The following is a 12,487-nucleotide window of genomic DNA, read 5'->3' on the forward strand; positions in this document are numbered from 1 at the left end:
GGTTAGTACTCTTCCATGTAGTTCCACTGTGTACACTATGTACTTAATTGCCTGGTCTGTGAATTTCGACCGTGTTCTCAAATCAAACACAGCTGTTGTGCACTCACAGGAATGGACGATCTCTGCTGTTAGCCATTGGGCCTTAGATTTAGGGTACAGGGTTTGATTAAATAATTATGTTGCTAAAATCTGTAATTGATAACCCTGCAGTTTATTAAGCCGACTGGTCTCGCTGCAGTGTGTTTCTGGTGTGCAATGGCTGCAGACAGTGACTCTGTGGTTGTGTATGTCCTCAGCTGGGAGGTGCTGAGTGCTTTAAGGGACCACTGAGACAAAATGTTACCATAACTATCAAACGACACGCATTTGAAATCGTAAACTTTCACCTAAATTATGCATTATTACCTGATTATTACACAAGTAAAACTGAAATGTCTGTTCAGGTGTGAGGTTTTGAATGGAAGGTATTTCAGAAAACATTTGTCCATCCATGTAAGCAACTATTTCATTTGGAGAATTAGAAGTCTTCATTTCAACGATGAAACGTATTAAAGATCCAAACTTACAGAGATCCCATAGAAATGAACAGCTCTCTCTCTTAATGCTTTGATGGTATCAGACAGCATTCTGAAACAAATAGCTGTTGCCCATGAAGTATTTGACCCCTCAGACTTCATGTTCTAATTTTAAAGGAACTTTTATGAATTTGTTTATTTTATCTGATTTTAAAAAATAAATAAAAATTCCCTAAGATGCCAGAGTGACATTGTTGTACTGCTGACTCTCCTAAACCATACCGTTGACTCGTTACACTGAGACGGTCACAGGGTTACCACTGTCTGGTTGTCGAGTGACGCGGTGATGTCGTTATACTCTCAATGAGACAATGAAATCTTATTCCTTCAAAACATACTGCGTCTTCTGAAGGAAGCCTCGTGTTGATTGAATCCAAAAGGATTCTTATTGTCACCACCCCATGTGACGTACAGGAGGTATGATACAAGTGTAACGTCAAACAAAGCTGTTTAATTTTTCTGAACAGGTAATTCATAACCCAAAGATGTTGGCTGAGTCGAATAAAGTACGTATTTTTCAATGATCTTTGGTGCATCTTTCAAGGAACACATTAAACCACATTTCGGGTTAGACTCAAAAGAACAGCCGCCCCTAAAATACCAAGTACGCTATTAAAGTAATATCCATGTCCCATTCTACCGTCTCACCAGTCACTGCAGTGTGCTAATAGAAACGGGGGATGTCAACTTCAAGGGTAACTGCTTCGAGAATTACATGCAGTAATTAAACAGGTCATGTGTATGTACACACTATTTTACTAATTTAATACTTTGATCTCCAACTATGTTTCACCAGCAGGTGTGTTGTTGGACAGGTAGTCCACCTGTATGAGGAGCCTTCGTGTAGGTTTAACCACAGAGTAAAGCTGCCGTTACTGAAACAACAGTTAGTTTAGCACATTTTTGAATAAGTTATTCCATATTCTAGATGACTTTGTTGAACAGGTACCCCCGTACAGAGGACAGACGAGGTGTGCAGCACTCTTCCCTGTATGGAAGCAGACATGATGTGCTGCATCTCCTCCTCGCCTCACTGCAGCTGTCTGAAGGTTCCCAGTGTGGGCTGCAACATCAACCAGCATTCTCTCAACTGGCTTCGTCTTCATCGTATCAAGCATCATCCCCATTGAGGCAGTCATACCTGTAAGGTCCATACAGTATTGAAAGTTAAATAAGTAGCACACACATCTGCAGGACAAAGCCGATTAGTCACGATGTCACCAATTTATTCTGCAGTGTTTGTCTGATATGGCCAGAATAAATGGTGAAATTGAGACGCGTCAGCTTCGTGCTGAAGATGTGCGTGAGCTACCTTTTTAAATGTAGACAGGGACAGACTGTTGTCCCAGAGGGGACCTCTGTCTTTGGCCCAGCTACAATCTGTTGCTTTAAGTAAACAAAGCATCATGAATCCATCTTAATAGAAGCAGCTTGGGCATGGCTGAATAAAGTGCGTTTGTATTTATTACACACGTTGCTTATTGCAGATAAGGTACAGGCTCTGCATGGACTGTCTTCCTTCACTACCTTTATACTGGTAAAGCTGTTTGATGGCAGGGTAACCACGCTGTGCTTCCATATCTTATGCTCTCTAGGATTACCTGGTAGAAGCTCAGCCGGCTCATGGTCGGTGTTTTGGTGGCGTTTGAAGTGAGGTATTTGGTGATGAAGGCGTCTCTCTCATCGTGGTACACAGAAAGCTCCATGCTGTGCTGGATCTCTGACAGTGTCCCATTCACCCTCCCCCACTGGGTTCTGTTTGGGTATTTAACGCTTATGAACAAAGGTGCAGCACCACAAACATGCATCCTTTCAAAGACCAAACCACAGTACAGTAATCTGTCATTTCAGGGATTTACCTGAGATGACTTGGTGCAGCAGTTCACATGCACTCTTTAATGTGATGTTACTGCTTTCCTTCTCACTTCTCCATGCCCGTCTATCTACCTTTGTAGAATACGTGACAGTGGACTGGATGTGCGCTGCAGCTACAAGAGGGTCACCTAACATAGAGCAGTGTTTCCCAAACTTGTTTACTGGGGATGCATTTTTTTTTTTAAGTCTATAAACATTGTAACTCAATTCAGAACAGGGTTTATGTGCCTCAATGATTGTTCCGGACCATTTCCTCATTATCTTATATTATCTTGAATATGTAAAGCAGCCATTTAGAACACTTTGCTACATGCACGTGTTATTGAAAAACACCAAATAAAGCCTTTTAGACAGAGTTAACATTTCCTCTCGTCATAAACACTGAATGTACACGAGCCTTTTATATTACATTCTATGGTAGATTACAATGAACAGAACAATAACAACATGTAGGCTCCCTAATGTGCTAGGACAACAAAAACACTGCTAATTAAATGAAGAATTAAAGAACAACTTGAAGTATTGTCCCTCTGTCATGGTTCATCTCATAGATGTTTGACCTTGGACAGATTTTGATGGAATAAAGCGCGACCTTTACGTTAGCACCTGTAAAGAATGTAATTGTTCTGTGGAGAACATAATCTCCTCATTCTACATCAGCCTGGTTAGAGAGGTCAGTTCTCTTCTCTGTGTTAACGGAACACAACACACAACACTTCCTCTCCCAGTTCTCTAATATCATTTCTGTTGGACTTTTTGCTCATAAAAGGTCAAACAGGGAATTAGAGCTCTCAGACATGTCCTGTCACGACCTGAAGATATGTGACTGAAGAAGGGTTCTGTGGGTACCAGGAGTCTCCCCTTTACAGACGTACCCACTTTATGATAATCTCATGCAGTTGTTTGCATGCAGTATAAATATATGAATTTTGCCTATTCTAAAGATAGTGTATTTGAATATTTCTGCATACTGTCTTGACATACAGTCTTGGAATTGCATGAATGAAACTGTTATGGATCCAATGAGCCCAACTGTATTCATGTGTGATGATGCAGAAACAATGCAATTCTTACAGAATTCCTCAAATGTCAAATGTTTTAGACATTAAATCCCAGCATGGGTTTTTCTATGGTGCTCATCAATGTCTTGGTGTCTTTATGTGGCATTTTGTAGGGATTTCTGGTAATTCTTCATCAATTCTTGAGCAGTAAAAAATGATGTTAAACCGTCATAAATGGTATCAACTTAAAAATGTCTGCAACAACTTATGGGACATAAAAGAGCATGAGAATGGCATCATGTACTTCGATCCTAGTGTTCTATAAGCCCTTATACTCTAACTGTCAACATTAGAACAGCTCCGAACAAAGGCCCATGTTCATTACAGATGTATGACACACAGCTGCATTTCAATTTCATCTTCAGGTTCTCAGTTTTCAAATGATGCCTCTGAGTGGCATCTTCTGCTGACCTCCTCTAAAGATCCTCTGTTTCTGTGAGTTAAAGTCTCACAGTTTGTACTACGAGATAAATCTGAAACCACTTATTATGTATGATGATGATGATTATTAGTATTATAATAGCGTTGTTGTTATTATTGTACAATCATATATTATTGGAAACCACTTAAATGCTGAACATGACATGTGACCATGGATCTTGTCTGATGCAGTTCTTCCTGCAGTAAGAGGAAACATGAGTAAGAGGCTATATTTAGAGAGACTCCACCCTGTTTCTCTCCTGACTACTCTGAACCTCCTCCAGGCTTTCTTCACGCCCACTTCTTCTTCAGTGAGCAGAGACGTTTGAACACACAGCCCCGTCTGCAGTAATCACAGCTTTCCACCACGTTTGACACACTGAGTGTCACACTTGCTTTTCTTCATACCAGTCGAAGTGTGCGTGTGTGTGATCGAGAGAGAAAGAAAGAGGAAACATATTTGTTTCCACACTGAGACCAAAAGAACTGAAACTGTTAATGGATAAACAGTTTGTTAACAGGCACAATGAAACACCAATGTCTTTGTATAATCATTTACCGTCTGTAATTATTTTTTGACATTATGTTACATGAATGCTGATATCTACGCTCCACTTATCTTTATGTGAATGCCACACAGTGGCAACAGCCTTGGAGGTTTAAATGTGAAATCAGAATAAAGGAAACAAAAGTCAGAAGTGATTGTTTAACTTATTAACTGAGGAAATGTCTTGCCAGCGGAGTATCTGTTAATGTGCAGTCAGATAAACCCCTCCCACAGGAAACACAGTGGACCAGCTTCACCAGAGAGGAGGTGGAGAGAAACAAACAAGCCAACAAGCTGGTAAGTCGCTGTTACTCTAACTTGACTTACCTTTATTCTTAAAAAGAGTGAGTCAAGGATACAACTCTTTACTGGAATGTGAACTGTAACCTGAGATGTCTGTATGCTCAGAATGTGTGTGTGTGTGTGTGTGTGTGTGTGTGTGTGTGTGTGTTTGAGACGAAGACAGAGAGAGAGAGAGAAAACTACAAACAGAACTCATGCTCCACTGTGACTGTGTTCATTGTTTGGCAGCGGATAAAGCACAGGAGAGTTTGTAACATGCTGGCTGAACTCTCTTATTCACAGGTTTACGTATATATCGTGTAACGTTGTGTGTTCTGGTGCAGCTGTGAAACCCACCGTGGAACACTGGGTTTCCCCGTGTTAACCAAGACATGCTGTTTGTTTTACCTCTGACCCTGAAGAACCTAAAGTGAGCGGAGCAGTATTGAAGCCTCTGCTGGCCTTTGACCTTTCACACAGTGTGACCGTGTGTGGTAGGAATGAAACAATCTCTCTGTGTGTGTGTGTGTGTGTGCTATGATAGCAGTGAGTGGGCTTTTCTTATGACAGTTGTGTTTAGGCGGATTCTGAAGCTCAATCAATACGACTATTACAGTTATTAAGATTATAATAATTAGAAACAGATGTTTTTATGATGAGCAATTCAAAATAAATTATAGGAATTTTGGCTGAAAATAAATTCTACAAATTTAGTTTTTTTTAGGAGATATGAATTGCTGTGTCTGTATCAACAAACCAAATACCAACAAATATATGTCTGTAATATTTGTTATTTTTAAAGTTACTGTAACTTTTGTTGGCTTTAGAGGAATAGTTTGAGTTTGGGAAGTACACCTCACACCACTGGAGATGAGGCTTCTATTTGTCCTCAGCTCATTTCAGTCTGATGGGACGTTTGCTCTTGTATCGCTGGTGTCCACAGTGTATTTACAATATTTACTGGTTAATCAAATCAGATTTTCTTCACACACAAGTTTACTGTCTGTTGCAGCTCTGTGCCATGAGGTCCTCTTCCCTCCTCCTCCTCCTCCTCCTCCTCACCTTCCTCGTGGGTGTGTGTGATGTTCAAGGAGCCTCCGATTTTAGAATCTGTGCCTTCAACCTCCATCACTTTGGGGACTCCAAGTCCAAGAAGAGCAATGTCATGCACACTCTCGCCAGGGTAAGACAAAGACAGGCTAAGATGTTTCACCTCTGTCTTCAACATCAGTGGGCAAATGTTTTCATGTATTCCCTGTTAGATTACTTGATTGAGCACATACAGGGTGTCAATACTAACCAATAATACAATACTTTCATAATGTCACAGAGAACTCCCTTATTACAGTTTAAGTCGGAGGTATGCACACTAGAAAATGAAGCAGTCCCTTATTCACACCTTTTCACTGTCATTATAAAGTCATTTTCAATATGGATTCAATATGTAGCGTAACTTATGAGCTATATGCTATTAACACAACAGGTGCTACGAAACAGAATCTTATTTAACAGGATGTAAACGGTCAAGTAGGACCAATTGTCAGCAAAGCTAAGCGTGAGCAGCGTATCCAGCTCTCTTAGTCCATGGTCTAGGTAGGCTGAACACCATGTATCCACACGCAATAGCATAGCTAGTACCCTCATACCCATAATGCAACATTCACTCCTGTGTATCACAATGATAGTCACCTCCACATTGCTGTGATCCGTGTTCCAGATCATCGCTCGCTGTGATGTGTGTTTGCTTCAGGAAGTGAGAGACACTCAACAGAAAGCTTTACCACTGCTGCTCAGCCGCCTTAACAGGTGATTAATAACATGCGCACGCACGCACGCACACACACACATGACACAAAATGACTCTACTTCTCTCTTGATTTATTCCCTCAGTAAACATTGTAAACATGAGTTTATGTCTCAATCTCTAGTTTCAAGTCTTCTTCAATACAGCATGATGTTCATTTAGTACATTATGCTCCATTTTGCATTATTACGGAGGAAGCAGCTGTTATTGGAGCGAGCAGCATGTCCAGCAGCGTTATCAGACCTACGGGGCGGCCGTCTGAAGTCACGTTAGCGGCTTTGAGCAACCAATCTACTTCCTGTTTACACCGGCACCCACCCGCATGCCCAGTATACGTGAAGAGTCACGTGATATTCGATTTCAGGCGTTTTAGTCTGGACCGAGATCATCTCGAAAACAATGCTGAAACGCCGTGTGGACGGAGATCGTTTTTTTGTTTTAAAACGTATTAGTGTGGATGTAGACTCAGGGAGCCGCAGCAGAGGGGCTGAAGAGCCGCATGAGTAAACGCGACTGCACAGTCACATCAGCCCAGTGAGAGAAACACAGTATCCAGAGTTGCATCACTTCTCTGTCTTTCAGGTATGACACTGAACACGACTACAAAGCCGTGTCCAGTGAGAGACTGGGCAGGTCTGCCTCCTACCAGGAGCAGTACGTGTTTGTTTACAGGTGAGCGGATCTCCTGTTACTTTTCAACGCTTCACCAAAATGTTGAGACAGTCTAAGTGCAGGCAGTAATGTTTAATGTGAAACATCTGACCGTGTGCAGGACTGACACAGTGAGTCTCACCGGTCAGTATCAGTACCCAGATGATCGACCCGGAGATGTAGACGCTTTCTCCAGAGAGCCTTTTGTTGTCCGCTTCAAAGCCCCCAAGACAGGTCAGTTCAGACACTCAGGATTCCGCTCTATAATAATGAGAAGCATGGTGATGTTGAGGCACATAAACTGCTTCTGCTGCATCCTCCCTCCCTCTCTATGTATTCAGATATAAGGGAGTTTGTCCTCATACCTCAGCACACCACTCCAACCAACACCACTAAAGAGCTGGACGCACTCTATGACGTATTGGAACATGTGAAGACGATGTGGAAAACTGAGGTAAAAGCTCATTTTGGCTTAATGTCAATGGTTACTTTTTTCCTTTAAATAACACAGTTTCAAAGTCCAATAATGATTTTGGAGGCTCACGATCAGTGTCATTGTGCATGTGTGTGTGTGAGCAGAATGTGATGCTTCTCGGGGACTTCAACGCTGACTGCGGCTACCTCGCTAAGAAGAACAGGAAGAATGTGCGCCTGCTTACAAAGAAAAGCCTCTATTGGCTCATTCCAGAAAAGGCCGACACCACTGTGCGATCGACCACCTCCTGCACCTACGACAGGTGAAGTCACACTCTTACATGTGCAATGAGTCGGATCTGGTCATAATTGTAGTTTGAAAAATTACAAAAAAACGTTTTCAAGAGAATGTGAAGAGGTTTCAGTCTTGTCAAAGACGTCTATGTATTGTGTTGCAGAAGTACCTCGTGAAATGAGCATGCTAACCGCCCGTCCCGTCTTGTAATACCACTTGTACCTGGAGAGGCGATAGTGGGTCACTGCCGTGTTCAGTCGGTCCTCAGTCCAACATGCGAGGACGGAGGAGTAGAGCTGCCTCGAGGGCTTGTCAATGATAACATCTTGATTTTTGAAGCGTAGATGCAATCGCTGGAAGTAAAAAGCTGACGTTAGGCATCACCATTGAAAATATGCCGTTTAAATTGGTTTGACAATTTGCCTTAACTCATTAACATGCCCTCATATTTTGAACATAACATGTGTATTATGGTCTGTTCTGTCTGTGTGATACAACAGGATCGTTGTGCACGGGGAAAGGTTTGCCAGAGCAGTTGTGCCCCTTTCAGCCAGCCCATTTAACTTCCAGGTGGAATACCGACTCACAGAGGAACAGGTAACCATAACATTTATTGTCATCATTCAAATGATGAAGGCACTTGCAAATGACAAGGTAGTACAAAATGTAAACCATACTTGGGTCTGACCAAAACATACAAATACCCAAAATAAATCCCACGTTCTGTTCTGTAGATGTGCTGAGGTTGCTAAACTGTTTCCTCTGTGCTTTCTGTTCAGGCGCTGGAGGTTAGTGACCATTACCCTGTGGAGGTCCTGCTGAAGGACATCGCATACAAAGTCTCCTTTAATGCTTTCACTTCCCTTTCTTTCTTCATCTTCAGCCACCTTGTCTTCCAAACGTTGACATGGTAGTTTGATAATAAACCTATGTGGATTTTTGTCATCTCAGTCTGAGGAAATCCTCAGAACGGCTTCCTTCATGAACTGATCAGAATGTAATGCTTCCCCAACATGTGGATTCCAACTTGCCAAATATCTCTGATAACACTCCCGGGTTTGTCTCTCCATGTTGGGTTCAGGGCCAGGAAAAACTACGGAAAATTACACAACTGTTGACATTTACCTTTATGTACCATTTTGCACAATAATATCCATGTGTATCTGTATAAGAGTATGATTTAAGTTTAAAGGTTCTCAATACGACCTTCAGAGCATTAATAAAGCAGCAAACAACTGTTATCTACATAAAGATGTAGTGAAGTCATGTCTCCATCAGCCCTCCTCTCCCTCTGTGTGAGCTTCTTTGTGCTTCCTTTACGTAGCCGTTTCGGTCTGTGTTGTGCATGTGTATCTCTGCTTGTCTGCCCCACTATAGCTATTCACCACCGCTCTGCATTGCAACTCATACAGTTCACTCAATAATAACGTTGTTCCGATTGTCTGCGTCGTCCCGGAAGCACAGCGCCCACCGTTGCTTTGTTAGCCCTGTTAGCATCGTTAGCTATGAGCCTCGCCATGTTGAGAGCCGTGTGGAGGCAAGCCCTCAATTATAGATGTGCTTTGAATTCCGTATCGAGCTCCTTTTAAAATGTTTGCTCCAGTGGACTGCACAGAAACAGTACAGACGCTTGTCAACAAATTGTTTCCTCAAATGATTAATCTGTTCACTTAATGTAGTTAATTTGCTCCCTCAGCTGTACCCTTTTATTGATCTTCTCAAATAGAGTGTAAGTAAGTAAGTCAAATGTATTTAGAGAGCGCTTTTCACAGACATTAGTCACAAAGTGCTTAACATGAGCAGAATTACAAACATAAAAAGCACAATGTGACCATATAAGTACCAATAATTTACATTCAAATGCACAAAAACAGAAAGTACAAACGTAAAACATGGTTTAATAGCAGGCCTATGAGTTGTTACCCAAACGCCAGTCTAAACAGGTGTGTCTTGAGCTGATTTATGAATGAGTTCACAGAAACAGCAAACCGTAGAGGTGCAGGCAGATCATTCCACAGCCTTGGTGCTACTGCCTGAAAGGCTCGGTCACCACGGGTCTTAGGGCGAGTGCGTGGGACACACAGATAATTTAACATGTTTGACTTGAGAGCGCGGGCGGGTGAATATGGGTGAAGTTGTTCAGCCACATATGTAGGAGTCTGACCGTGTAGTGCTCTGTAAGTGAGGGTGAGAATTTTAAAGTGGATCCTAAATGCTACAGGGAGCCAGTGGAGAGATCGGAGTTCGGGGGTGATGTGAGACCCTCGATTTGTCCTCGTGAGTAATCTGGCGGCAGCATCCTGGATTACCTGCAAACGGTTGAGAGCAGATACACTGAGTGATGAGAAAAGTGTGTTACAGGCGTCAATGCGTGAAGAGATGAAGGCATGTACAATCATCTCTAGTACTTACTGATATTTCTTAGGTGGAAGAAACATGATCTGGCCAGCTGCCTAACATGGGGGTTAATCGACATGGATCGATCAAAGATAACCCCTGGATTGCGCAGGTTGAAATGGGCAGCAGAGGAGAGTGGACCAATACTCTGCTTGATCGTAGGGACAAATTCATCCGGTGCAATAACTAGAACCTCCATCTTGGTGGCGTTAAGTTTGAAGCAGTTTTCTGCCGTCTCTAATAGCATTGACACAGTCCAGGAGCCTAGTTACAGTTTTTCTCGATTGCTAAGACACATTTCTTGAAACGGTCACCCATTCTCTCAAAACTGTAAACACAAAACCTCATCTTCAAGCACGATTTACAAAACCTCGGAATCCTCTTGCAAAATGAAACTTTCGCCTCAAAACAGTTTTACCTGTGCTCAAAATCAAACACTGCTCTCAAATCATAAACAAAGTGATCAAAATAATATACACCATCAAGCAGTCAGTAAACAATACACCAATAAATAGAAAACACATTGTTCAAAACATATAGTTCTCAGGGAGAAGTAGATTTTTAATCTCAAAACTAATTTCATATGAACGAAAACATGTTCTATTACAGTCGCTCAAAATTGATCAGAAATGACTACTGTGCTTTGCTCTTTGCAATTTCTTTTGTTCTTCCTCCTCCTTGTACCCCTATTTTTACAGTACTGTACCCTGCATCTCACAAACGTGTCCTTTGTCTCTGTGATACTGGAATTCTTGTTCTTTGTTGATATGAACCTGCAACCAGTCAAAATCTATTGAGCAGTCAGTACTGTTACTGTAACAAATAGAAAGCACCATGTTCAAGGCCATACAATTTGTTTATTGTACACTGTCGATTCCCTGGAAGTGTGTGTTGTCTTGTATCACTCGTTCCTGGATTTCTCTGAGTCGTATTACAGTAAATGATCTTGAAGGATCATGCCCACTCTAACGGTCTCTTGCTCCTGAGTGAATATAGCTCTCCTTCCACCTGCATGTGGCAGCCTTGCAGTTCTACAAAAAGTAGAAAAATATTCATGCAGTACAATACATACAGTGATGAACTTTACAAATGTCTATTGAAACAGCTGCATATAGTGTCGTACAGTCAATTTGCAATTACAAAAATACAGTAGCATACTGTACCTGTTCTCTTCTCTGAATGTCCTTACTGTGGTGGACACAGAAAATCGGCTCAAATTGGGGTGCACTCTAAGTCCTGCTTCCCTCATTGTCAGTCCGTGGACTATAACATGGTCTATGACTGTTGCTCGAATTTCATCAGATATTTCCACTCTTTGTCTTCCTCTTCATCCTCCTCTTCCTCTTTCTTGCCCTCCTCCTCTTCCTCCTCGTCGCCCACCTCACATACGCACTTGTCCTCGTCCTCGTCCTCTCACATTGTTTCTTCTATCCATTCTCGGACTTTCTCAACCACTTGTTTGCTCTCTAAACTGGCTTATATTGGTTGTGTCACATCATTTGATACAAGTGAAATCAATTTTGAGTGATTGTGTTTAATCAATGACATGTGTTCTCTATTTGTATTTGATTGTTGCCACTTGTGTTTACCAGTATGGATGACATGTGCATTACAGTGCAGAATGTGTTTTGAGACTGAGAATGTGTTTAGAGTTTTGCTGAAAAGTCTAAGTGAGATCTGCAAATTGTGTTTCACCATGTGAAATAGTTTAAGGTATTGATAACAGACTGCACAATTAGCTAAATGAGTTCAGGCAACTGAGAACTTTGTTCAGCCAATGGGTTTTAGTGTTTTAGCAATTGAGAAATACTGTAATGCAAAAGCCTCATTGGGTTTGAATGACAGATGGAGTTGCATGTCATCTGCATATAAATGATAGGACACATTATCATTTTTTATAATCGGTCCCAAAGGCAACAAATATAGGGAAAATAACAGAGGCCCCAGATAATCAAGATGTTATGCTTTACATTGTCGAATGCAGAACTGAGGTCCAGAAGTACTAATGCACAGCAGTCACCTGCATCAGAAGACATTAGAATGTCATTTGAAACCCTCAGGAGAGCGGTTTCAGTAGATTGTTGTTTACGAAACTCACACTGGAATGTGTCGTACATGTTGTGCTGCAGGGATGATTCTGTATTTTTGTAGGTAAAACCCACAAGT

At 41.7% G+C, this 12,487-nt stretch overlaps 1 protein-coding gene across 3 annotated transcripts; it reads left to right on the forward strand.

Moving 5' to 3' along the window:
* Window positions 1–46: 46 nt before the first annotated feature.
* Window positions 47–11,785, forward strand: dnase1l1 (deoxyribonuclease I-like 1). 3 transcript variants are annotated; one of them, XM_079274095.1, is made up of 10 exons: window positions 47–1,718; window positions 2,171–4,775; window positions 5,773–5,943; window positions 6,478–6,566; window positions 7,147–7,236; window positions 7,337–7,449; window positions 7,557–7,669; window positions 7,795–7,952; window positions 8,425–8,521; window positions 8,704–11,785. In XM_079274095.1, exons 3-10 carry the CDS (start codon window positions 5,782–5,784, stop codon window positions 8,836–8,838), a joined length of 957 nt encoding a protein of 318 aa, XP_079130221.1. In that variant the 5' UTR covers window positions 47–1,718; window positions 2,171–4,775; window positions 5,773–5,781; the 3' UTR covers window positions 8,839–11,785. The 3 variants fall into 3 exon arrangements, with proteins under 3 accessions (XP_079130221.1, XP_079130222.1, XP_079130223.1); XM_079274096.1 differs by having other exon boundaries at window positions 2,531–4,775; XM_079274097.1 differs by lacking the exons at window positions 47–1,718; window positions 2,171–4,775 and adding an exon at window positions 5,182–5,254.
* The last annotated feature ends 702 nt before the right edge of the window (window positions 11,786–12,487 follow it).

This window comes from Melanostigma gelatinosum (assembly GCF_949748355.1).
Source record: "Melanostigma gelatinosum genome assembly, chromosome: 8".
Lineage (NCBI taxonomy): Eukaryota > Metazoa > Chordata > Actinopteri > Perciformes > Zoarcidae > Melanostigma > Melanostigma gelatinosum.